The sequence below is a fragment of the Lepidochelys olivacea genome, assembly GCF_965140295.1.
Source record: "Lepidochelys olivacea isolate rLepOli2 genome assembly, chromosome: 3".
NCBI classification, from domain to species: Eukaryota; Metazoa; Chordata; order Testudines; family Cheloniidae; genus Lepidochelys; species Lepidochelys olivacea.
The window spans coordinates 14,248,855-14,274,371 of NC_140413.1; the positions used below are offsets into that span (position 1 = coordinate 14,248,855).

General features: G+C 42.0%; 1 protein-coding gene across 1 annotated transcript in view; it reads left to right on the top strand.

The window, feature by feature from the left end:
• Positions 1-19,582, top strand: part of CDC5L (cell division cycle 5 like) — a 49,297-nt gene extending 29,715 nt beyond the window's left edge. Inside the window, exons 15-16 of the mRNA XM_084624275.1 lie at positions 13,008-13,220; positions 16,767-19,582. Of these exons, the coding sequence (XP_084480401.1) occupies positions 13,008-13,220; positions 16,767-16,871 (318 nt within the window). The 3' untranslated portion in view covers positions 16,872-19,582. The remainder of the gene's footprint in view (positions 1-13,007; positions 13,221-16,766) is intronic.
• The last annotated feature ends 5,935 nt before the right edge of the window (positions 19,583-25,517 follow it).

Sequence of the window (25,517 nt, forward strand, 5' to 3'; positions counted from 1 at the left end):
GCCCCGTTTTCTGAAATGGCAGAAATTTTACAACAAAAATTCAGCCTGAGGCAGAGACCCACCATGGACAATATCAGACCGAGCAGTTTACATTTTGCAAAAGATATAATCATCTGAACACAGAGTCTTATAATGGGACATGTCAGGAAACCTGTATAGGTGGAGTTACCAGCCTCGCTTTTAATACAGCAAAATATTTGCTCGTACTTTTCTCTTCCTTGAGAGATGAGTAAACGTTGTATGATGTTTGAGTTTGCCAGCAGCAAAATCTGTCGATGGTCAGCTTTTGGGGCTGCCTTTAAACCCTAGGACTGAACTAAAATCTCATGCAGAGAAAATGTAGGCATAGCAGTACTGGCTAGAGGCAGCTGTAGGTTAGGTGGTGATTGTGTAACATTTCCATCTGGGCCTGTTAATACACCACAGTTCTAATATAACAAAGTCCAGCTATTCCTAGCTCTGTCTTCACTGCACAGAAATTACCAGTTAGATTTATGGTGTGGATAAATAGTCCTCTTTTTATAATCCGCCTGGTTCCACTGCCTGCCTGATTGAGTGACAATAGTCAAGTGTATTTTGAGGTGACATTCACCTCTGTGAACGTGATGGCGCAATTACCAACAGCAGATTGTGCCATTAGTGATTGAACTCTGCAGGAGGAGCAGGTTAATTATGAAAAGCCTTTTGCTTATGCCTGGATACGATATCTTGCTGTTCAGCAATAATGAGAAATAAGAAAAACTGCCTGATGATGATGATAGTTTGAATGCTGGAATGTTTGGTTCAATAATACTTTTCACTTCAGTGGTGTGAAACTTCAGTCTGGGGATTTTAGAGCAATTGACAAGCATTAATGAATAAAGCCTCTCAACATCCCTTTGAGGTAAATAAGTACTATTATCATGTTATAAATGGGGAAACTGAGGCACGCAGCCATTAATAGACCAAGGTGTCACTTGAAGTCAGCAGCAGCACTTGAGACTCCTGATCCACAGTCCTGCTCTTTTTCACTATAAGGTTACCCACCCTCCCTCCCTTCTTTCTAGAATATTGGTATATTGGCTAGTGGCACCAGGAACTGGAATTTTCTGATGTGACAGGTATGTGACACTGGTATTCGGCAAGCGGTACAGACAAAATAATACCACACCTTGTCCCCCTCCTTTTTCAAGCAGAATATTTTTAGACTTAATGCATCGATTGTAACTTTCTGGTGAAAAGTATACCACTTAAGGTGCAATGAGAGATGGCAGGAGCATCTTTTTAACAAGTTAGCTTCTTTCCTTCTTAGTTCAGAACTAAGTTACTCTTTCTGCCAGCATTACTTTGTCTTGGAAGAAAGAGAGTTCATAATGTTGGCTTGCAGCACATAAATATTTTATTTCCATTGTGGTAGTTATGTCGTCATTTCGGTTAATTGCTAAATTATAAATGTTATTCAAAGTCTGTAGGGGAGGAAACTCTTGTTACATTGTATCCACAAAGTACAGTAAGTTATACTTTCCACACAGTCAGATTTGCAAATGTATCTTTTGCTGAGTAAGCACAATGCCCTGAGGCTACATTAGCTAGTTCTCTTTGTTGGTTGCTACTTTGAACTTGGTAGGAATGAGAAAGATGGTAACTTCCCAGACCAGGCGGCCATTTTTGCTCCTCTACACAGCCAAGTTTGACTGAATTCAGTTTCACTGGAAAACCCTAGTTTCACTTTATGGGTTACGTGCTATGCTCTGTGCTAGTGGATGCTTCAATTACTCTTATTTTATTGGACATACACAAAATACTGTCTCTGGTTTGTCTTCCCTAAAGCTTAAAACTTCAAGTGGGTTTTCAGATCTGGTATTGTTATGTTGGTTAGGGTAGAAAGGGGAAAAGGACACTTTTTAAATAGGAATGACCTTTCATTGTCCAAGTACAGATAGGGAAAAAGTACACAATCTTTCAGTCTCATCTGGTTTATCAGGTGGCTAAAATATGGTGATACCCAAGGAGGGAAAGGCTGAGAAATAGCTGATAGTGTGGTAACAGCCATAAAAGCTTGTACTCAAATTTCTACCTTAGGTATCACTGCAACAGGTATAGAGTTGCCTAGGTGTGCAGAGTGTCTGCATACCTGTAGAGAATAAAATCTACTGAGATATAGTTGGGGGGAAGAAAATCACACCTCTCTTCAGGCCACAGGTTCATTAAAGGCCTGAGCCTCCAGATATCTTGTCTACACACCTAGCTACGTATCAGGCAAACTAAGGAAGAACTGGCACATTTTCCATGTTATCTGATGATGGTTATACATTGACAATAATGTTTAACATGATAGCTGCTGAAGGCATATGCCAATCATGGGCATCCCAAATGGTTAGACTAATCCCAGAGATACCATGTCTCCCAGTAATATAAACACATTTTCAGGAAAAAGGAACCATAGCTGAATGGGCAAACATCTTGTACTAATAAATCTGAAATGTTTGCCATATAGGCTGGATAGGAGCCTGGTTCCTCTTTCTCTTGCCCTTCTAGGAACGGAACAAAGCAATCACCAGCAACATAGGTGGAGGGGAGGCAATAAAGGGGTCAGAAGTAGTGATAATGTTCCTTAGCAACAGACACACCCACAATAAGAAGATACTTTCTCTTGGGAGGGAGGAGACTCTTGTGGTTAGAGGCAGGAGTCCTGAGTTTTGGGCCCAGTGCTGCCAAAAATTCACTGCATGGCTTTGAGCAAGTCACTTAACTTCTCCATGCCTCAGTTTTTCAGTCTTTAAAATGGGCATAACACCTACCTTGCAGCAGTATTGTGTAACTCCATGTTTGCAAAGTATTCGCAGAGCTCTGGCTGGAAGTTGCTACAGAAAGGCCAAGTTTTATTACTCCTGTTTATAATATATTCAGTGTAACATCCTTTCCATTCAGAATGTGAACGTGTGAAACCCGGAGCACTGAGTAGTTATGGAACTCTTCTTCCTTTTATGCTACAAGCAAGGACATTGGAAAAATTGGAGAGGGTTGAGAGAAGAACCACAGGAATGATTAAAGGATTGGAAATGTGCCTTCTCAAGGAGCACAAACTAGTTAGCTTAGCAGAGAGAGGGTTAAGGAGTGACTTGATCGGTCTGTAAGTACCTACATGGGAAACTCTTTAATGGGCCCTTTAATCTAGCAAACAAAGATATAACATGAGCCGATGGCTCGACGTTGAAGCTAAACAAATTCAGACTGGAAATAAGGTGTATATTTTAACAGAGAGGATAACTAACCATTGGAACAATGTTCCCAGGGTTGTGGTGGATTGTTCATCATTAGCAATTTTAAAATCAAGATTGGATGTTTTTCTAAAAGATCTGTTCTAGTTCACACCGGAATTATTTCAGGGAAGTTCTATGGTCTGTGTTATGCAGGAGGTCAGATAGATGATCACAGTGGTCCCTTCTGGCCTTAGAATCTATCTGAGCTTTCCCAGGGTCTAGAATAAAATCAGTTGCCCTCCACGTTCAGATGAAGTCACAGATTTGAGACTTGGTTTTGTTTTTGCCATTCCCTGTAGTTTCTGCCTTGCAATCACAAGGTCCCCACTCCACAAGCATGTTCTGGGTTAGGATGTCTGTTAAAGAACTGATCAACACTGGACCATGGAGTCTGCCTATGAGGGAGAAATTTGGTTTTATTCGGAAGTGAGCAGTTCTCTAGGACTTTAACCTTTGGGACACTGGTGCTAGACAAATGAGTTTGTTGGAAACTAGCTAAGAATATTGCCCCTTGAGGGAGAAAGACTTACAATAGCACCTGCAAAGTGCTTTTACACATTCCATGCACTACATGAACTTTAATTAATCCTCAGCACCTTTGTGAGGAAGATGCTACCTTATATATTATGAAGGGGCAAATGAGTTCACAGAGAGGTGGTCTTGCAGGGATCACACAGTGATCACTGGCAGAGCAAGGAATGTAGATGTCCTGTATTTCCATCTCCTAATTAGTCCATTAAACCATAGCCATGCTGCCTTTCATGCATTTAAAGGTTAATATTTTGAGAGGCTATCATGTGTGAATGGTTTGAGAATTGCTCTATATTGCACCAGACTTTTACCCAGTTGGTGGACTCATTTGTGTCAGTGCTCAGCAGGGGCATTGCTCATGAATCCTTTATGATATGCCAAGAATCCAAACAGCACTGGAAGTTGGCAGTCAAAAAAATATATAAAATGTGAGGTAAAATGGCCAGCAGTTACAGGTTGCTTAATCAGCTGCTATTAGTGAGGTGGGGACTCTTTGCTCAAACCATTGCAGCTGGTATGGTTTAGGTAAACAGAACTTACACATTTGAAAAGGTGATTTGTAGTAGAAATCTGTGATTAGGAATTCAGATAACCCTTCTTAGCACTGACATAGATCATCAAAGGATTTCACAAACACTATCCATTAAACATTAGCTTATTTTCTGGTCTGTCAAGAATCAGAATGATCAATGGTTTGAGGCCACCTATTTGCCTCAATCCTTCAGATGCAAGAAGTGGTTTTTTACCCACGAAAGTTTATGCCCAAATAAATCTGTTAGTCTTTAAGGTGCCACCGGACTCCTTGTTGTTTTCATGTTCAGGAAGAATGGTTTGATTCCTGTTCGTTTGGCAGACCAGCATGCTGTAGCATGTGTACTGTGCTCTGGCAGAGTGGTGAGATTTCTCTTTCCGGTCAGAGTAGTGCGGTTCTCTAGAAAAGCGTTGACTGTGAAGGTGAATGCCAAAGCATGGAGTCCCCAGACACCTTTCGTTTGTCGTAAAAGGCTCATAAACCAACGTTGCCTACAGCAGGGGTTCTCAACCCTTTTTTTCTGAGGCCCTCCCTCAATGTGATAGGAAAAACTCCAGGGTCCAGCCAGTGGGCAGCGAACTCGGGGCTCTGGACCAGCGGTGGGAACCCTTGGGCATTGGCGTAGTTTGACTTCTATTTTGGGGGGCGGGGACCAGGGCCAGCGGGGCTATGGCCAGCTCTGCACAGCAGGGTCCAGGCAGGGAGCGCCATCTCCACTGCCGACTCCCCTCAGCAGGCCACCCACCTGTCTGGGGCTGTGTGCTGGTGGTTACTCCCTGAGGGCTCTCCTGGGCCTGGAGCCACCTCGACAGCTCTGACCGACTGTGTGAGCAGTCAAAGGGGGCTGGGAGCTGAGGAGCAGCCACAGCCCCGGGCACCAGCAGCAGATGGGGTGGGGATCTCAGGGTTTCAGCCCTGCACTGCTCCTGGTTTCAACAGGGGGAGGAGGGGAGCTTGGGGTTTCAGCCCCACACCATTCCCGGCAGCAGCGGGGAAGTGGGGAGCTCAGACTTGCAGCCCCATTCTGCTCCTGGCTGCAGTCAGGGAGGGGCAGGGGGAGAGCTCAGGGCCTCAGCCCTGTTCCACTCCCAGCTTCAGCCCAGTGAGGGGGCGCCGGGGCTTGGGGAACCAGGTTTCAGTGGTGGGGCTCCATGGACCCCCTGGAAGGGCTTGCAGACCTCCAGGAGGCCACAGACCCCTGATTGAGAACTGCTGGCCTACAGTATGGTATTGAGCTGTGGGGAGAATGAGAGAATTTAAATACTAAAGAGGGGAAAGATTTCAAAAAAGTTTAAAAAAGAGAGAGAGAATCCAAGGCAACACCTCTTTATTAAAATCACACTTCTCTAGGTTTATCTTTATTGGGATCAACCATTATGATGGGTCGGGTTATTTAGTGTACTGCAATTATAGCAGGTAATTTCCAAATAGGGATGTTAAAAGGAGATGTGAGCTAAATGAATCTAGTGTTTATAAAGATTGCTAATTAACTTAGATCTGGCTCCTACAGATTTTTTCTGTTTATAAAATAAATCCAGTATTTAGCCAATTGGGTCACCATTTTCAGAGAAAGTTATGAGCTTGTGTGTTGGTAACAGCCAGGGGACCGTATTGTTAAGGGTGTAACATTATATAAATCTTGTATTGGCTTTATTTTAAAAAAAATCCTATCAAAATGTATTATGAAACTTGAAGGAGGCTCATAAGAATCCCCACCTCCAGCAACATATTTCACTCATAGACTGCTGTTGAGTTATTAGTTGTGATCTTGGCCAAACTGTTCAGGAGACAGACTGCTACAAGTGTTAATAAACAGTAGTGGCATGTAATCTATATAATAAAGTGAAAATAGTGGTTCACCCTTAAGCCTCCTGATTGTTGGATTAAATAGGAACATAAAATGTTAGCTGGCCTTTTCTCATTTGAGTTATGCACATCTGGTCTGTTTTCAGTTCTGGGATATAATTATATACAGTAATACCTCACTTGATTGGATTTTTATTGAGTAATTTTTCTATGAAAAATCAAGATGCCTGAGTAAATCAGGTTTAAATCTCACTTTACATAATTTTTGAGAGATGTCAAACTCAATGCCTTTACTGAATACAGTACAGGTGAGTCGCATGATACGCGCATTTAACTTACACAAATTCAACTATATGCGCTTGGCAAAAAAAAAGAAAAATAACAAGATACCTGTAAATAGTGCAGGTGATTCCGCCCACCGTTCCACTCAATGAGCATATGCCCCAGAGTGAGCATGAGATGGGAGATGTGAATCTGCTGTTCCGTCAGTTGGTCTCAGTTCCTATGTGCCTCTCATAGTGAGCATCTCACCGCGCTGAGTGTGATTCTAGTGTTTAAAGATACTGTACGTATTTTTCATAAAACATGGCCCCTAAACCAAGCTAACTACTTCATCTGGTGCTCAACCGAAGAAGCAGTGATCTGTTCCAATGCTGGAGGAAAAACTGGCTGTGTTGGACTTATTGAGAGACGGTATGTCGGTCTCCAACGTGGTGCGTAAATATGGCTGCAACGAATCTAGCATCCGTGCCATCAAGATTTGAGAGAGAGAAATTCGTCAAGCCGTGGCATCAAGTGCTCCAATAATTGCTAAGGTGACGAGCCAGATGTGTGATAAGACTTTAGTGAAGACTGAAAAGGCATTAAACTTATGGCTGGAAGACATGAACTGTAAACGTGTGCCTATCGATGGCAACACGTTGCGAGACAAGGCTCTTAGCCTCTATGCGCTGTTCAAGCCTCTCGCCGAAGAGGGACAGCCTTCTGATGAGAAGGAATTCAAAGCCAGCCAAGGTTGGCTTAACAGTTTTAGGAACCGCTTCAACCTCAAAAATGTGCAGACTACTGGTGAAGCTGCACCCACCAATGAAGAGGCAGCAAAAGCCTACCCCGAACAATTAAAGAAAATCAATTTAATTGATTATTTAAAACCATTATTGTTTTATTACAGTAGAGCTTAGAGCAGTGGTGGGCAACCTGCAGCACGTGGCCCGCACGCAGCCTGTCAGGGAATCTGCTGGCGAGACTGTTTGTTTACATTGACTGTCTACAGGCACGGCTGCCCGCAGCTCCTAGTGGCCGCGGTTCACTGTTCCCATCCAGTGAATGGTGAACTGTGGCTACTGGGAGCTGCGGGTGGCAGTGCCTGCAGACGGTCAATGTAATCAAATTGTCTCACAGCCCACCAGCGGATTACCCTGGCGGGCCGCAGGTTGCCCACCACTGCCCTAGAGCCTTCAGTTGAGATTAGGGCCCCATTCTGCTAGCAAGGTAGTGAGAGATGGGCCCTACCCCAAGAGCTTGCAATCTGAATAGGCAAAACAGACAAAAAGATGCTTGAAGGAAAGATGATGAGGAACTGAGGCCTGGAGCTATTGGCAAGTTGCCTAAGGTCACACACGGAGTGTATGGAGGAGGTGAGAAATGAATCCAGAACTCCTCAGTCCAAGTCCTGTACCTCAACCACAAGGCTATCCTTCCCCCTCATCCTTGCGCAGCGTACGTCCAGTCAAGAAATCCCTGGACTCTGCTTTGTTTTGTTAAAGTGGGAATTGGCACAGAAACCTAAGGTTGCATAACCCCCCCTCTTTCCCAATCACTTCATGAAGTTTTCATATATTGGACTGAAACTTTCCATACTTGGCCTTTGCTCAGAACTGATTTATTGCAGAAAAAAATGGCATAGTCATTTGTGAATACGAGGAGTGTGGAAGAAAAAACACTTTATTTTAAAAAAATAAATTCTTGTGACCTTTTGTTTGGTCTACAGCCGAAACAACTGACTGCTGACACTGGCATGGAAAGAGCTCCCAGCAGCAGAGGACCCTGAGATGCTGGAGGTCTTGGTCCATGTGGGTCCATTTGAAATATCGGTGTAATTTAACTCATGTTCCAGTGTCATGTGGTACAAGATTATAAGTGCTTCATACTGGTAGAGCTTTGTGGTGACACCCTGATTCTCCAGAGTTATCAAGCAAGTTGTGTCCGTCACTGACCATTTTTAAATCAAGATGGAATGTTTTTCTAAAAGATACGCTCTAGGAGTTATTTTGGGGAAGTTCTATGGCTTGTGATATACAGGAGGTTAGACTAGATGATCACAATGGTCCCTTCTGGCCTTGGAATCTATTAATCTAGGAATATATGATTGCAGCCCTGTCTGGAGCACATAGCAATTTTCCCTCCTCCTACTTTTACATGAAATCTCCATTTCCCTAACACATACTAATTCTAGATACCCTCCCATTCCCTACCTTTGTCACACAGAACTGACTCCTGGTCTCTCCTTCCCTGAACCATGCGCCAGGAGTTTGGGGTAGAGGGAAAGGTTGAATATTGATATTTAGTGATCGCAGCTGAAGCCTCCCTGATAACTGCTTTTGTAGGTGGCTCCAGGTTTGCTATCAAAGGATCCACTGCACATCTGTAGAGAGAAATATAGTACACAGGGGCTGGAAAGGGAAGGTTCCTGTGTCTTTTTAAGATATACAGAGGTTTTGCCCTGATCCAATGATATTGCATCACTTTGCCCATGTCTGTGCACATTGTTCTGTTCCAGGATAGTGGGTGCATCAGGCAGCATGACCAAAATTGGCCCAGAAGCAGTAGGAAATAAGTAACTAAACAGAGAAATCCTTCAAGTGTTTTTAATTTTCCTGTTATTTTCACGAGGAAAACAGTTGTCAGACTTTACTGAAATCCATTTATCAGTTTTAATGAAAAAATGCATTTAAACACACCTCTTTAACAGCTTTGAATTTGAGCCAGGTATCTGAGCCTTAACACATTTTATGAAGCTTGAACTAAAATTATATGGAGTTCTTGGCATTAATGCAGCAGTCAGCAATTTTTGATACATAGAATTTGTTACAAAATGTTGAGACGCACACACACCCCCTCGTCCCTGACCCATCCACAAGGACCTTAAGTCTTCTAGTTTGGGTGGAAGAGGGAAAGGTGAGGAATGCTCCAGTTTCTTGGTTACAGGCTAGGAAGGAAGGAATATATATTGTTTCTGTTTTTAAATATTTAGGAGGCACCAGATATTACAGTGGGGGGGGGAGGGGAGGAGTGTCTATGATTACCTAGATAAGCAGGAAGCAGTGCAGAAAGCATGCGATAAATGGCAGCTTGAGAATCTATATGTAGGTGAGAATGAGAATCTGTATTCAGAAGGAAGTGGAGAATATGAGTTCAATTCTGACCTTCAGAAGATCTCAAAGTATTAGATTATGGGTGACTGAGATCTAACTTGTATTTTCAGTAAGAATCTCACTTGAATCCCTTTTTTACTTTGTACCCTGGGCCCTTTGTCAACTTCAGACTTTATCAAGTGTTAGAATTAGGAGGATTTGTTTGTGTGGGGCCAGCTATGGCTGTTATTGCTGGGACTGTGGTCTTCAGCATTTTAGTGGGAAGTTATAGAAAGCACAGATTATACACTTGGTCCTGCTATACAATCCTCCTCTCTTATAGTGAAGTCCTTTCCAGCCTCTTCCTGTGAGCAACTTCATAGTAAATGGAGGTTGGCTTTTGTGCACTGCAATACAATGAAACAATGTGGTACTCTCTTCTCCTTTGCCAAAAGTAGAGTTTCATTATATCAGAGTTCTCTGCCTACATATGCATCTATCCATGCTGTGGCATCCAAGCATAAATTATTCCAGACTTGTTTTTCAGTAGTAGTAATCAGAAAAATGATCCATTTATTATGTCGCTGTATTTGTTGATGAAGTAATAATATATTTAACCATCTGCACATTTAAAGTTTACATAGTTTTTTAGTCATAAAGTAACCTCAGGAAGATTAGGGACTCATTTCTTTTATTTATGTGATTTTTTTTTTCCTTTAGATCTTTACAAATGTTGAGAAAGGAGCACCTCTTCATATACTCTTGATCAGAGGTTTTCAAACCGGGGGGTGTACCCCCTGGGGTGGGTGGGCAAGTGTTGATGCCAGGCAGCTTGGGGAGGGAGCTCCCGCTACCCCCTGACTCACCTCAGTGGGTCTCCCAGCCTGTGGGTCAGTGTCAGCATCTGCAGTGGCTGTGCTGATTTCTGCTCCCAGCAGCCTCCATGCCCAGCGCAGGCTCCACCCCCAGAGACCATGGTACGTGAGGAGGGGCAGGTATTGTGTCTATTTTTGTCTGGATTGGGGGAGGAGAGTGCAACTAAAAATTGTAACTCAAAGTGGGGGCTCAGCTGAAAAAGTTTGAAAACTGCTGCTCTTGATACCCTGAACATACATGGGAAAGAGCCACAGTCCAATTCAGTCTAACCCCTACCAGCAAGCCAGGCAGCTCAGAAGTGTAAATCTCTCTCCCTTGTCCCATTAACAGTTTCCCACCCTTACAATCCCCTTGTTTTTCTGTATTTTGCCTATTAAAATACTGGTATGTTAAAGGCTCTAATTCGCACGTTTAGTTCTAGGGTAAAACTCGTTAATAAATTGAGTTCTACAGGAGTTGACATTAATATCTGCTTTGTCCTAACATGGATCATGTGACTATAATGGTTGTGATTGATTGGTGTGGATGTAGGTGTCTATTTGAGTATATTTGACACACTACGGAACTCTTAGAAAAATGGTCCTTGCCCAGTGTGCTTACAGTCTCCATACACAATAAACTGCATCATGCACTGGGAGAACAGAGGGTAGACTTAGCGCAAAGCAATGCAGTGTTCTGCATTTTTGTTAATCAGGGTTAATCGTGACTTTGTGATATTTACCAATACAGCACTTGATTTCTAAAAGAAAATAGACCACACTAACTACTGCTGCTTGAGTTGGGAACTTGTAATTTAGCATTTACAGATCGTGTTGCCAGCTTAAAAGAATCATTTATTCCCATCTCCTGCACTGTTTGATGCACCGTTAGTACTGGGAAGCCAAATTTTGAGAAGATGGACTTTTACCCGTTATTAAATTTAGAATTGTTTGCACAACGCTTTCTGCAAAAAGACGTATTCCATGAAAATAGCCTAAAATAAGTAAATCCATATGTCCATAAATTGAGATGTGAAATGCTACACCTCTCCCAGACTCTGTTCAGTGATATTTCATAGTGCTAATAGATTGCTGATTCAACACAGAGCATTTCTTTGATACTATCAGTTGGAGCTGGGCTAGGAGTGTAAGCATTAACAAACCTTCACAACTTTGACAGTCCGATTAATATTGCCCAGATAAGCAAGGTGCCTCTCTCTCTCTCAGCACTATCTGTGGCTGGCAGACATATATCTCACAATACGTGACAGGTTATGATCCCTTTCATTTCCAATGGTAAAAGTTGTCATTACTGTGCTTGCTCCTCTGCATATATAATGTCCTAGGTGGCAGGTGTTTGGATTTCATCTTTTTCATTAGCATTTGTCATTTGAAAACCCTAATTCTGAACTGTGGCTACCATCCGAATAGCTTAGAGGCCTGGGCAGGACTCTCTTGGGGCAAGGCGTTACCATGGAGCAATGTAAAGTGCTCACTGCAAGACCCCAGGAATAAGAATCCAATTCTGGTAACTAGCAGGCCTCTACCATGGTGCAGATTTGTTTCTCGTTTTAGTGCATCATTGAGCCACAACTGGAGCATGCTGTTAGAATATAAAATTTCATTAGAATAGCTTTAAAGTCCAGTTTGGGCAGGGGATTAGGCAGGATATCTTTCCACTAAACAAAGAGGAAATGAAAGCGTAGGGAAAATGGGTATAAACAGTCTCTTCTCTTCTGCTTTCATATATTTAGGGGGGTTACAATATTTTTAACTCTTTCTCCCCATTTACACTTCTCATGACCCAGAGCCCCGCTGTTGGCACTCACCAAAATGATGCTTCAAAGAGAGATCACCACTTCTTTCTGATGTACCAGTCGCCCCGTGTGTTGGTACCTCCCTTTTACTATTCCCCCGCCCTATTAGCTGCATGTGGCCCTGGATTGTGAATTAGGAGATTTGAGTTCTATTCCTGCTCTGCCACTGACCTGCTAGGTGATCTTGGACAAATCATTTTCTCTCTCTTTTCTTTCTGTAAATAGGGGAGAATGTTACTTTCCCACTTTTCTACACTGCTTTGAGATCCACAGATGAAAAGCACCACAGCAGGGTGGTGGTGTTCTTGCAGGGGCAACTGTGGTTTTTTAACTGTGCTTTTATTACAGAAATATGAACTGGGAGTTGCTCTAAGGCTCTTCATTCAGTTTTTTTAATGCAGAAGAGCAAGTTAAATGGGCATAGTGGGGGTAGGGAGGTAAGGGGAGTCAGATTGAAGGTTTTGACTGCCTTTGCAGGTAAAGTATGTAATATTTTAAAAGAGGAAAATATTAATCTCCTTTATTTTATTTTCTATAGCAGGGGTAGGGATTTCTCTCCCATCTATTCCCTTGGGAATTGGTATGTAGCCATGATATGCATTGTATAGTGGTCTTGCTGCCCACTCAGCACAATGCTTTTAATAATCTTTGTCTAAAGCTGTACTCTGATAGACTGTAATGATGCTTCCGTTTTCGAGGGGTTGTTACAGTAGGAAAATCTGCTCCTTGCTTTGAGGTTTTAGTACAATAATGTCTCGTCTGTCTTGGGTTGTTGCACTATAGAAGGTACTTATCCTACAGTGCACTTCAGAAATAAAAAGATTTAGCATTGTTCTGCATGAATAATACACATATTGGTTTCTTCTCTACAGATAAACAGAGGTCACATGACAACAGAAGCTAAGAGGGCTGCCAAGATGGAAAAGAAGATGAAGATTTTGCTTGGTGGTTACCAGTCTCGGGCAATGGGACTCATGAAACAGTTAAATGATTTGTGGGACCAGATTGAACAGGCTTACCTGGAGTTACGTACTTTTGAGGAGTTAAAGAAACATGAAGACGCTGCTATTCCCAGGAGACTGGAGGTAGGATTCCTAAACACCACTTCAGTGAATCGTCTAGGAGCACAGAAACAGAGAAGTGTTTGTTTAACAGTGTTAAATTTGCATGGGCTGTTGCTGCTTGTTGGCTACATTAATTTTTTAATAATGCATTTTTTTAAATTAATGTCAAGTTCTTTTCTTCTGTGTAACTATCCAGGTTCTTACACTGTTTCCCATCACTGTAGTATCTGAGATCCTGAGCCATGTTAAAGCTGAGGCTGATCTTTTTATTGTTGCTTCTTCCTACCCTTGTTTATTTTATTGTGTTTTGGTTTTTTAATCTCATACAACACAAACTGTTTGATTTAGCAGAAGTTATGTTACCTAGTTATTTTTAGTTGACTCTTCTAATATATTGAGATCCATTGCTGAAGTCAATGGGATCTATGACCATTTACACCAGCTGTAGATAGGCCTGTTATCTCTTTATATGTTAGTCTTAACAAAGAGTAATAAGGCTATGGTCATGTTTAAATAAGAAAAAGTGGTAGAGGAACCATATCAGGATGAGCATATTACTGTATAGTAGTATAACATCCTAGGAAATTAGGTTCCTGCTTTCCTCACCTATTTCTACACAAGGAAAAAGGTCCAGTTTGGATAAGGTTGTTTTCACATGAAAAGGCATGCTTACTACAAGCAGCATAACTTTAGCAGTTTGAAAAGAGAGGATATTTTTATAAGAGGTTGAAGACACTTGACCTTCACATTTGTGTGTCATTTAAAAGCACCAAGGTCATGTAGCTATCTGGAATGTAGATACTCATTTACAGAGGCAAATTAATGTATGATAACTCTGTTTTGGGATTTTTTTCAATGTTGACATCCAGCATCACTGGTCTGTTTCAAAAACTAAACTATTGAATGACTTAAATTGATAGTGTATCTAATGCATTGTTTTCAAATTAATATCTGATTTCTTATGCATATAACTGGAAAAATGGGAAATAGGGATAAGAAGATATGGGCTTCATATAGGATCTGAGCTGGTCAAGGTGACTACAGAACAGCAGCTGTATTCTCTTCTCCCTCTTGTATTTAAAAAAAAAAATTACAGTTAGGTTTAATTCCAAGTGCTTATGGTAGGAGAAGATATATGAAGTGGGAAGAAGCCACTTTCATTTTCAGGTACCAAGCTGTGTGTGCAGTGTTGGCAATTAGAAAGACCTTGTTTTTGTTTTACAACAAAGCAAACTATCTGGAAGTCATTCGGGGGAAGGAAATGTGGAACATCACCCATACATCACCCTTCTGTGCAGTTACTTTTCTACAGCATGCTTTAAAAACCTGGTGCTGATTGTTCACTAATTGTCCCTGTTTTGTTAAGTATCATCAGCAGTCTCACTTAAGGCAATTTACAAGAACTGTATTTACATGCCTATGTAGGGAATTTCATGTAAGAAACTGCCAACTCCCTGCACTTTTTCCCATATTATTTTATCCAAAATCTTTGGAGTACACTGCCTTGCCGTCCTAAATGCGTCACTGTTCTATTGAACAGTGTATGCCCTGTGGTTCAAACGTATCATTATTTTTTAGTATATTATTAGTATATTTAAGTATATTATTTTTCTGCTGCTCTTAAATGGCCAGATTTTGATTTCCGAGAGAGAGATTGTTACATATATTAGTAGGTCAGGTGACTAGTGCTCTGTGTGCCCCTCCTTGAATGAATCTGCTCTGAACCCAAAGCTGGTCATAGTCATTCAGTTGTGAACATGCTAGTGCAGGGGTTCTCACAACAAAATTTTTGGTGGCCTCAGAGTCCAGCCACCAACTCTTGCTGGTGGCTCCTCTGACAAACCCATCTCTCTGTCCCTGCCTCCCAAGGCCCTTCATCGAGAGCCCTCCCCAGGGAAGGTGGGTCAGGGACTCACTGGCCACCTACGGAGTCCCAGGCGCCACATGCCCTGGCCAGCGAACACTGCAGCCGCCTCCACTGACAAGATCCGCCTCCGGTGCCAAGCATATTGGCCCCACTCGTCTCCAAGGAGGCTGCACCATGCAGGGCGCTGATCCCTGCTGGCGGTGCCAGTGTAAACACCAAGGCAGCACATCTCACTGCCCTTGGTAACAGCTATTCAGGAGCAACAGCTGGGCACTGCAGGGAGGGGCTGCTGCTTTGCTCCCCACTCCCAGTCCCTGCCCCTGCTTTAGAAGCTTTTAAAATCCACTAGTGGCCACATGCAGCCACGGTGGCCGCATTTTAGAAACGCTGCTCTAGGCAGTAGCGTGTGCTAGAGTTTTTTCAGCAGCTCCGCTCTCATTGTGGACTGCAGTGTACACAACCAAATGGGAGATGGCAGCCATGAGACATTACAGCCAGGATCTTAATCAGGTAAACCAAAGTCGTATGCCAATAGGTTGGGAGCCACTGGTATTAAATTATAATTTGAGTTGGAAACTGTAATTAATAGTGCACACAGGAAAATTGTGAAGAGTTTTTGTTAATCAGAATAAGAATGGCTGGTCTTCAAAATTGTGTCATTAGGTTAATACAAGAGCTAGTAAGTCAGGAATCTGCTATTTTGTCAAAGCCAAAATGGTTTTGTGGAGACATATCAGTTTTGATGAAGCTTTAGAGAGAGACGGGCAATCTCTATAGCTCAGTGGTTCTGGCACGGTCTGGGATGCGGAAGACCCTGCTGTGCCTGATTCAGAGCTGTTTTCACCCCAGGGCTGGTCTACACTGAAAATTTACATCAGCGTTGCTACGTCTCTCAGGTGTGTGAAAAAATCCACGCCCTTGAGGGATGTAGCTATGCTGATCTAACTCCCAGTATAGACCCTACCCCTAGGTCAATAGAAGAATTCTTCTGTCCACCTATCTACTGCCTCTTGGGGAGGTGGATTAATTACAGCGATATGAGAAGCCCTCCCGTCACGAGTGAGTGCCTCCACTGAAGGGCTAGAGCCGCGTAGCATTTTAAGTGTACACAAAGCCTGATCACTCTGAACTTGCTCCAGTGCGGAGTGAAAGCAAACTTTGTAACCTTGAAAATTGCCGCAAAATAAAATTGTCATCATCCTCCGGTCGGCTCTAGTTATAACTGGCAAAGGCAATAAAATGAAATCCTTTTTCATGCAATGTAACTGAACTGTGGAACTCCTTTGGCACAGGATGTCATTGAGGCCAAAAACTTGGCAAGAGTTAAAAAGCTAAATATAACTAATACAAACAGATTTTGGAAGAGACATTAAATCTAAGACATGGGATTTTAAACTAATTTAACCAGGGATTAGGAGGAGACCTAATGTGGGGAGCACATCTTCCCATACCTGCGTAAGGCTACTCGCACTTCCGCTGCAACAGCTGGGACTGGCCACTCTGAGACAGGACACTGGACTAGATGGACCACAGCTCTGATCCAGGATAACAATTCCTGTGTTTCTAAACCAATCAAATAGCATTTCTATCTCAGACAACACTCTTTGGTCTCAAGGAAAAATACAACCCATGCTAACTCAGTGTGATATAGTGTAAATTGTGGTGAACTAACCAGTTGTTACATTTTGTTTTCCTGTTAGTGTCTAAAAGAAGACGTGCAGCGGCAGCAAGAGCGAGAGAAGGAGCTCCAGCAGAGATTCGCAGACTTTATGCTGGATAAGGAGACTTTTCAATCAAAATATTGAAGCACAAAATTACTTGGTTGTTCGATGTCACATTTTTCAAATGCACGGATACTTCTCCTGCATCTTGCCATCCATGTGTCAGAAATCAAGCATAGGTAAATTTGCAACTCTTTGCATCTTGTGTTTTTTGTAAATGGACTGTCATTGTACCAAATGTTCTAGGTGTGAACGGCTTGGTTCAGTATTGGAGATTTGGATTTAAACATCCAGGACTTTGATATTAAAAGAAGAAATCACACTGGGATTTTTTTAGCCATGTTGTTTGCTAGGGTTATTGCTGATTCATGCTCCTAGTGTCTTACCGTTCTTAAGATCTACCAAACATATACCTGCAGCATATGTGCTTGTGAATAATGTCTCTTGAATAAACCTGGAATGTAAAGAAATATATAAAAAGAAATGTTTGTCTCTCACTTGGAATGGAATCTTGAGAAAAAGAAAAGGAAATATCTGTTTCATGCTAATGAGAGAGCCTTTCTTTTACTTTACTGTCAAACAATTAAGAGCTATGTTATCGGTAAGGACATATGTGTAGTATAAGTAGGGGACATATACATAGGATTGGAAGGGACCTCCTGGGTTATCCAGTCCAGTTCCCTGCTATTGCAGGCAAGCCAGCTAAAACTAAAGACTCCCAATTATTTTATGCATCTGTCACTCAATGCTCTTTTTTAACATCTGGATATCCAGTGGTCATATGGATACATAAAAGGATTGAAGAAATAAGATTAGCTTTACCTTTCCCATGGAGGAATAGGGTGTTTTTTTTCAAAAGCACTCAGCATTAGCCTAGCTGCTCCCATCAACACCAATGGGAATTTTACCTCTGAATTCAGGGGGAACGGAATTAGGCCAGCTCTGAGCACTTCTGAAATTCCTACTGTAATAGTATATCTCCTCTTAGTTTAGCTGACAATTAATTTATTGGATGAGATCCTAACCCACATTTTGGCCCCATAAACTGGGTGAAAGGGCCAGAGTAGCATAAAGGGGTACTAAAAGCACTTGATCCAGCTAGGGAAGAACCTGAGGAAGGCAGCCACAGGCTGCTTTGTAAGGCCCCCTCACAAGCTATAGATTGCATGTTGAGGGCAGGAGGGTATAACTGGGCCGTGGTCACAGCACACAGTGCTATGGAGATCCTGGACAGGACTACTGAAACCACCTTAGCCCTCCTTCTCCTGGGCTGCGAGTTTTGTACTGCGCCTCTTAGACGCTCAGCACAGAATCGCACCCTCTGTTTTTGCGCTACTAACCTTCTGACCTTAACACTCTCCCTATAAATCATAAGGGTGGGACTTGTGTTCCTAACACACCAAGCAACTTCTCAGAATCCCATCCCAAATCTTTTTCTCTTTGTTGTTCTGGCTAATCTGAGACGATGAAGATTTGGGTTTTACTATTATGTATATGCCCGTGGGTTTTTTAGTGTTACTTTCATATTGTTTTCTAACATTTTTTAACTACATCCCTTGTTCCTTTTCCCTTTTTTTTTCTGCTTCAGGTAATCTCATCAAAAAAAGCTGTCCGATTAGACAGAACCTATTTTCCATAAACCCACGTTGATTGGCATTAATTATATTATCCTCCTTTAATTCTTTATTAATCGAATTCCTGTAAAAGGTGCTCCATCATCTCACCTGAGATCTGTATCAGAGTGAGAGGCCTGTAATTACTCAGGTCCTCGTCTTTACCCTTTTTAACTATTTGCACAGCATTACCTTTCTTCCAACTTCTGGAACTTCCCTGGTGTTCCAAGACTTATTGAACATCAACATTAACAGTCCAGGGAGCCCCTCAGCCAGCTCTTTTAAAAGTCTTGGATGCAAGTTATCTACACCTGCTGATTTAAAAAAAATTGTTTGCTCTTTTGTTCATGTACTCCACAAACAACTGACTTTTTTAATTTAATTGATAGCACTGAAAAGCCCCATTAGACTGCTGTGTGATCATGCAGGTTCTCTGTGCTAATGTGTATATAGAAGAATTTCAGAATTACAAACACCTCGGGAATGGAGGTTGTTCATAACACCGAAATGTTTGTAACTCTGAACAAAACGTTAGGGTTGTTCTTTCAAAAGTTTACAACTGAACATTGACTTAATACAGCTTTGAAACTTTACTATGCAGAAGAAAAATGCTGCTTTTAACCATCTTAATTTAAATGAAACGAGCACAGAAACAGTTTCCGAACCTTGTCAAATCTTTCTTTAAACTTTCCCTTAATTTTTTTAGTCATTTACATTTAACATAGTGCTGTACTGTATGTGCTTTTTTGTTTTGTTTTGTCTCTGCTGCTGCCTGTGATTGCCTCCTTCCGTTTCCCGATGAGGTATGTGGTTGACTGGTCAGTTCATAACTCGGAGGTTCTACTGTAATTTTAAATCCTACATTTACTTGATTACAGCATGCCCATTACATTGCAGCCCTTATGGGAAGAACCTTGGAGGGCAGCATGAAGATCTTAGGTGTGCAGATTTCTGTTTAAAGCATCAGCAGTGGCCATCATTTTCACTGCTGGATTGGGCAATTTGGAAAAGCATCAGTAGTCCGTATCTGACTCCACTGATTATTGATGAGAGGATTAGCAGCCCTTCAAAATCTTTCTTTCTTCAATAACAGATTCATTAGAGTGGGGATCTCATCATAAGTATTAACACAGGTCAAATTATTTTCTTTACTTTTGTGTGTGTGTGTTTTGTTTTTAACTGCATCAAAGAAAGTGTCTTTAAAGAATAAAGAAAATAATGATCAGTCTTGCATTTTGGTTATTTTAACCTTGGTGTGTGTATATATAAAAGGAAAATCTTGTAATGCGTATCGTGTGTTATACAGCAGTTCTTGTGGTTGTATAGTAGCTGGAGATTTTAACAAAACCCCTTTTAGGTTTACCACAACCACAGTTGGGATTCTTCCCTTTCTTGTTGAGGAAAGCAACAGAGTCTTTGAGGTTTCCTGCATTTCTTCTTGACAGTTCCATGCCAAGTAGGTACTCAAACCTTCTGCCTCTGACCGTATGCTCTGTGATGGCAAGTTAAAGGACAGAGTCATCATGAAAAGTCACATTTCTCTCTGAAATGTGTGTACCTGCTGCAGTTATTCATATCTGAGGTTATTGCATTTGAAAGAAGTTTGCAGAAATCTTATTCAGTTTTCTCAGTTGTTTGCTTCCTGCCTTGACAGCACTTTGTGTATAGTCAGTTTCACTGTTTTCCCTGTCTTTTGGGCCCAGATCCACAAAGGGTCTTGGGTGTCGCACCACTGCGTGTCATGGCACCTAATTTTTGAGGTGCCTAGAAAATCACAGGAACACGACTGTGATCCCAACAAGCCTGAGATAGGTGTCTGGGCACTGGACGGGGAGAGCTAGGTGCCTTAGACTGTGGTCCACAAAGCCACCACTCTAGGCAGGGGGCTGCTTAAGCTAGCCGTTAGGAGACACTGCCCAGAGGGATGTGTGCTAAGCCCCACATCTCTCTTGGAATCATAGAACCACAGGGTTAGATGGGACCACAAGGGTCATGTAATCTAATCTGCTGCCAAGATGCAGGTTTTGTTGTTTCTAAACCATCCAAGACTGATGGCCATCCAGCCTCTTTTTGAAATCTTCCGGTAAAGGAGATTCCATGACTTCTCTAGGCAGTTTGTTCCATTGTCCTACTTTTCTTACAGTTAGGAAGCATTTTCTGAGATTTAATGTAAATATGCTATTTTGTAGTTTGAATCTGTTGCCTCTTGTCCTGCCCTCTGTGACGAGAGAGAACAACTTTTCTCCACCTTTTCTATGGCAGCCTTTCAAGTATTTGAAGACTGCTATAAGGTTCCCCCTTAATGTCTTTTCCAAACTAAACATACTCAGTTCCTTCAGTCTTTGCTCATATGGCTTGCATTCCATCCCTTTGTTCATCTTTGTCACTCGCCGCTGGATTTATTCCATTCTCTCTACATCCTTTCTATACATTGGTGACCAGAACTGGACACAGTGCTCCAGCTGAGCCCTAACCAGTGCTGAGTGGAGTGGTACTATCACCTCCTGTGACTTGCATACTATGACCCGTTAACGCAACCTAAAATTGCATTTCCTTTTTGTGTGGGTGTGTGCAACAGCATCGCAGTGTTGACTCATGTTGAGGTTCCCAGATCTCGCCCACAATTCCCAGATCTCTTTCAGAAGTGCTGCTGCCAAGCCAGTTATCCCTCAGTCTGTATTTGTGCATTTGGTTTTTCTTCCCTAAGTTAGCACCTTACATTTGTCTTTATTGAATTTCATTTTGTTGTCTATAGCCCACTTCTCCAGTTTATCAAGATCCCTCTGAATTTTAGCTCTATTCTTCAAAGTGTTTGCAACCCCCTGTGGCTTTGTATCACCTGATAATTTGATCAGTATGCTTTTATTCCTATATCCAGGTCATTAATAAAGATGTTAAATAACACCATATCCAGAGCAGATCCCTGCAGAACCCCACTAGAGACCTCCCTGCGATCTGACATTCCATTAATAGTTACTCTTTGAGGTTGTTTAACCATTTATATATCTACTTAATTGTAGTTCTGCCAAGCCCGCATTTATCCAGCTTACTTATCAGAATGTCATGTGGGACTGTGTTAAAAGCCTTGCTGAAATATGATGTCGACCGCATTCCCTACCCACCAAACCAGTTACCCTGTCAAAGAAGGAAATCAAGCTGGTTTGGCATGATTTGATTTTAGTAAATCCATGCTGGCTGCTAGTGATCATAGAATCATAGAACTGGAAGGGACCTCGAGAGGTCATCTAGTCCTTTCCCCTGCACTCAAGGCAGGACTAAATATTATCTAGACCATCCCTGACAGGTGTTTTGTCCAACCTGCTTTTAAAAATCCCCAATGATAAAGATTCCACCACCTCCCTAGGCAATTTATTCCAGTGCTTAACCACTTTGACAGTTAGGAAGTTTTTCCTAATGTTCAACCTAAACCGCCCTGGCTGCAATTTAAGCCCTTTGCTTCTTATCCTATCCTCAGAGGTTAAGAATAATTTTTCTCCCTCCTCCTTGTAACAACCTTTTATGTACTTGAAAACTGTTATCATGTCCCCCTCTCAATCTTCTCTTCTCCAGACTAAACAAACCCAATGTTTTCAATCTTCCCTCATAGGTCATGTTTTCTAGACCTTTAATCATTTTTTTTGCTCTTCTCTGGACTTTCTCCAGTTGGTCCACATCTTTCCTGAAATGTGGTGCCCAGAATTGGACACAATACTCAGCTGAGGCCTAATCAGCGCAAAGTAAAGCAGAAGAATTACTTCTTGTGCCTTCCTTACAATACTCCTGCTAATACATCCCAGAATGATGTTTGCTTTTTTTGCAATAGCGTTACACTGTTGACTCCTATTTAGCCTATGATCCATTATGACCCCCAGATCCTTTTCCGCAGTTCTCCTTCCTAGGCTGTAATTTCCCATTTTGTATGTGTGCAACTGATTGTTCCTTCCTAAGTGGAATACTTTGCATTTGTCCTTATTGCATTTCATCCTGCTTACTTCAGACCATTTCTCCAGTTTGTCCAGATCACCCCTTGAACTCCCTCCTTTTGAGGGGCAGAAGGGATTTGACCAGGGATCTGTCCCCTCTCTGGTGAATGTTCCAACCACTAGGCTAATTAAACAGTTTAATTGGGTCAGTGAAATTAAAGTGGAACAACTTCAACAGGAGAGAGTGAGGGAGCCCCATATCATAATATTCAATTGTGTAGTGATTTTCTTTTCATCCCTTGGAATCAGGCTTGGTATTTTTGTACAGGATCAGTCCTCAGCTGTGGCCTACTCCAGAGCCCATTGAAGTTTGTTGAGAGACTGCCATTCACTTCATTGGGCTTTGGATCAGGCACCTGGTGAAGTTAATGGTGAACTGTGCTGATTTACACCAGCTGAGGATCAGGATCCTGCAGATGACCACATTAAACATGCTCAGAAACAAGACAACGGGGCAGGTTTTCCAAGGCACAAAGGGTAGTTAGGTTGCTACTGAAAGTCAAAAGGCATCAAGTCATAGAATAGCCGGGTTGGAAGGGACCTCAGGAGGTCATCTAATCCAACCCCCTGCTCAAAGCAGGACCAATCCCCAACTTTTGCCCCAGATCCCTAAATGGCCCCCTCAAAGATTGAACTCACAACCCTGGGTTTAGCAGGCTAATGCTCAAACCACTGAGCTATCCATTGTCCCCTCAGTCCTTCATATTCTATGAAGCAAGTCCCTAACTCCCATCGGTGCCTGGGCAAATCTATCTTCTCCACAGTGAACATTGCATTTAGCCACACAGTTTCCATCATTTTGACAAGTTACAAGTTATTAGCCAGTCTAGCAGCTGTAAGTGAAGTCTAGAACATGCAGGCCAAAATTTGGGTTGGTACCATAATCAATATTTCGTCACCAATTTGGCTGGATGGTGGCTGTTGAGGGAGTTCAGCACCTTTGAAAATGTGGCCACTTTTCAAAGGTGCCTTAAAATGTGGCCTAAACATGGATTTTTATGCTTTATATTTCTTTGTCTACAAATCCTACAGTAATAACTTACTCTAGTGTGCAAATGTTGGCTTGATTTTTACTCCCCAAGACAGCACAGTTGCTGGGCAGGATGGCATTATTAAGGCCTGGACTTACTCTCCCTCACACTCATCTCCAAAATCCAATGCTTGGAGTTATCCCCCATGCTGTGAGTTCAAAGCAGCACCTGTATAGCAAGTAGGATTTAAAAGTGCAGTATCAAATAGCATTTTCCCCATTGTCTTAGTTTTGTGAAATGCTGGCTGAAAAATAGCCAGGTATTAATTCTAAAAGCAAAAGCAGTTCATGGTCCCTGTAAATGATTCCAGATTCCCCCCTTCCATCATTCTAATGCTGTGACTTTCAAAGCTATTTATTAGCAACTTTGGGACTGGTCCTGCTCTCAGTGAAATCAATGGCACAGCTCATATGGACTGTATGGAGAGCATAAGATCCTGGATTAAGAAAGCACTGAAGCATGTGCTTAATTTTAAGCATGAACAAATCAGTCCCTCTTCAGCAAAGTCCTGATTCAGTAACGCACTGAAGCACTGCTTACGTCCCTTGAAGTTGATGGGACAACTCCATGTGTTTAAAGTTAAGCGTGTGCTTAAGTGCTTTGCTGAACAGAGTCCTTAGTGACTTGAAAATATTTAACAAAAGATGAGTAGCGGTGCATAGCACAGTCACGTCACACTAAAGCCGAGGTAGCCTTTCCTCCAGGCCCATATTCTTACAATTAATTTTGTGGATGGCTCATAATACTTACCAGTGCCTCATCCATGATAGTAAAATGCATAACAGGTGTGAGAAATGATCACTTGACTCTCGAGCTTCATATTTGAACTCAAGGTTGCTTTTTGTCTTCCTTTCTTTCCTTTGTTTGGCTCAGGATTTGTTAGGGGCTGTCGTTGGGCCAGGGTTGGGCTTCTCAAGAAATCTCCCTTTCAAGTTAAAGTCAAAGGTTTTCCACATCTCGGATTAGATGGGACTTGGCTCATTAGATCATTTTAACGTTTACAGGTTGTAACAGTGGTTCTGATGTATTCAAATTACTTAAAGATTTCTCAAAGGAAACTCAAGTACCTCTTTTAAGATCATTTATGTACATGGATAGCATTTATGAATTGTGATGCATGGAAATGGAGACTATATTTCTTATTTAGTCAGATCATATGTCAGATCCCTTGCCAAGTATATGCTACAGGTGAATGTTGCTTGGGATCGGACAAAAAAATGCTCTTAAAAAAAAAACAAAAAACATGTGGGGTCCATTTTGTGTAATCATCATGCCTGTACCATTTTAAACCATTGTAAGCATGGAAACTTTGCCATTGATTTCAATGGAGCCAAGATTTCACCCTGTTTATATCTGATTAGTCTTTCTGTAAAGAGAGGGAAAAGATAGATAGTCACTTATATTTAATAGTTTCATAAGCCAGGCCAACAGCTCACCAAATTAAAAAGGAATTCTTTTAACTTGATCTCCTGCAAGATCTTGTGCCAGAACTAACTCCGTTCAAGGGGAATAAATCTCCTGCTCGCACATCAGATGCAAAGGCACCGACTGAATTGTTTGTTTCACTAAATATTTAGCTAACTCTTCCACTGATGCACAGGGTCTTAGTAGAACTCATCATTATAATTTTGAACCACCATGCAAGCACTATACATGTAACCTGATTAGCATAGTGTAATTGTCACAGGATGTTGGCAAGACTACCACCATAGCTATATCTTTAGAAAGACTAGGTAGCTATAAACGTGATTGATGATCATATATTTATGTTAGTGAAGATTGATTTCAAACCAAAGGGCATATAAAGACTACAGGCAAAGCCAGGAAGGTATCCCTGTCGCTTTCTGGCTTCCCTAAATCAAACACAGCCAAACCAACATATAAGACAAAGACCAGGTGTGTACAGCCTTAGGGTACATCTACACAGCAAAACAAAAACCCACAGTAGCAAGTCTCAGAGCCCAGGTCAACTGAGTAGGGCTAAAAATAGCATTTTGTGCTTGGGTTGGAGCCCGGGCTCTAAGACTCTTCTCCCATCACCACGTTTCAGGGCCCAGACTTCAACCCAAGCCCAAATCTCTACACTGTTATTTTTAGTTACAC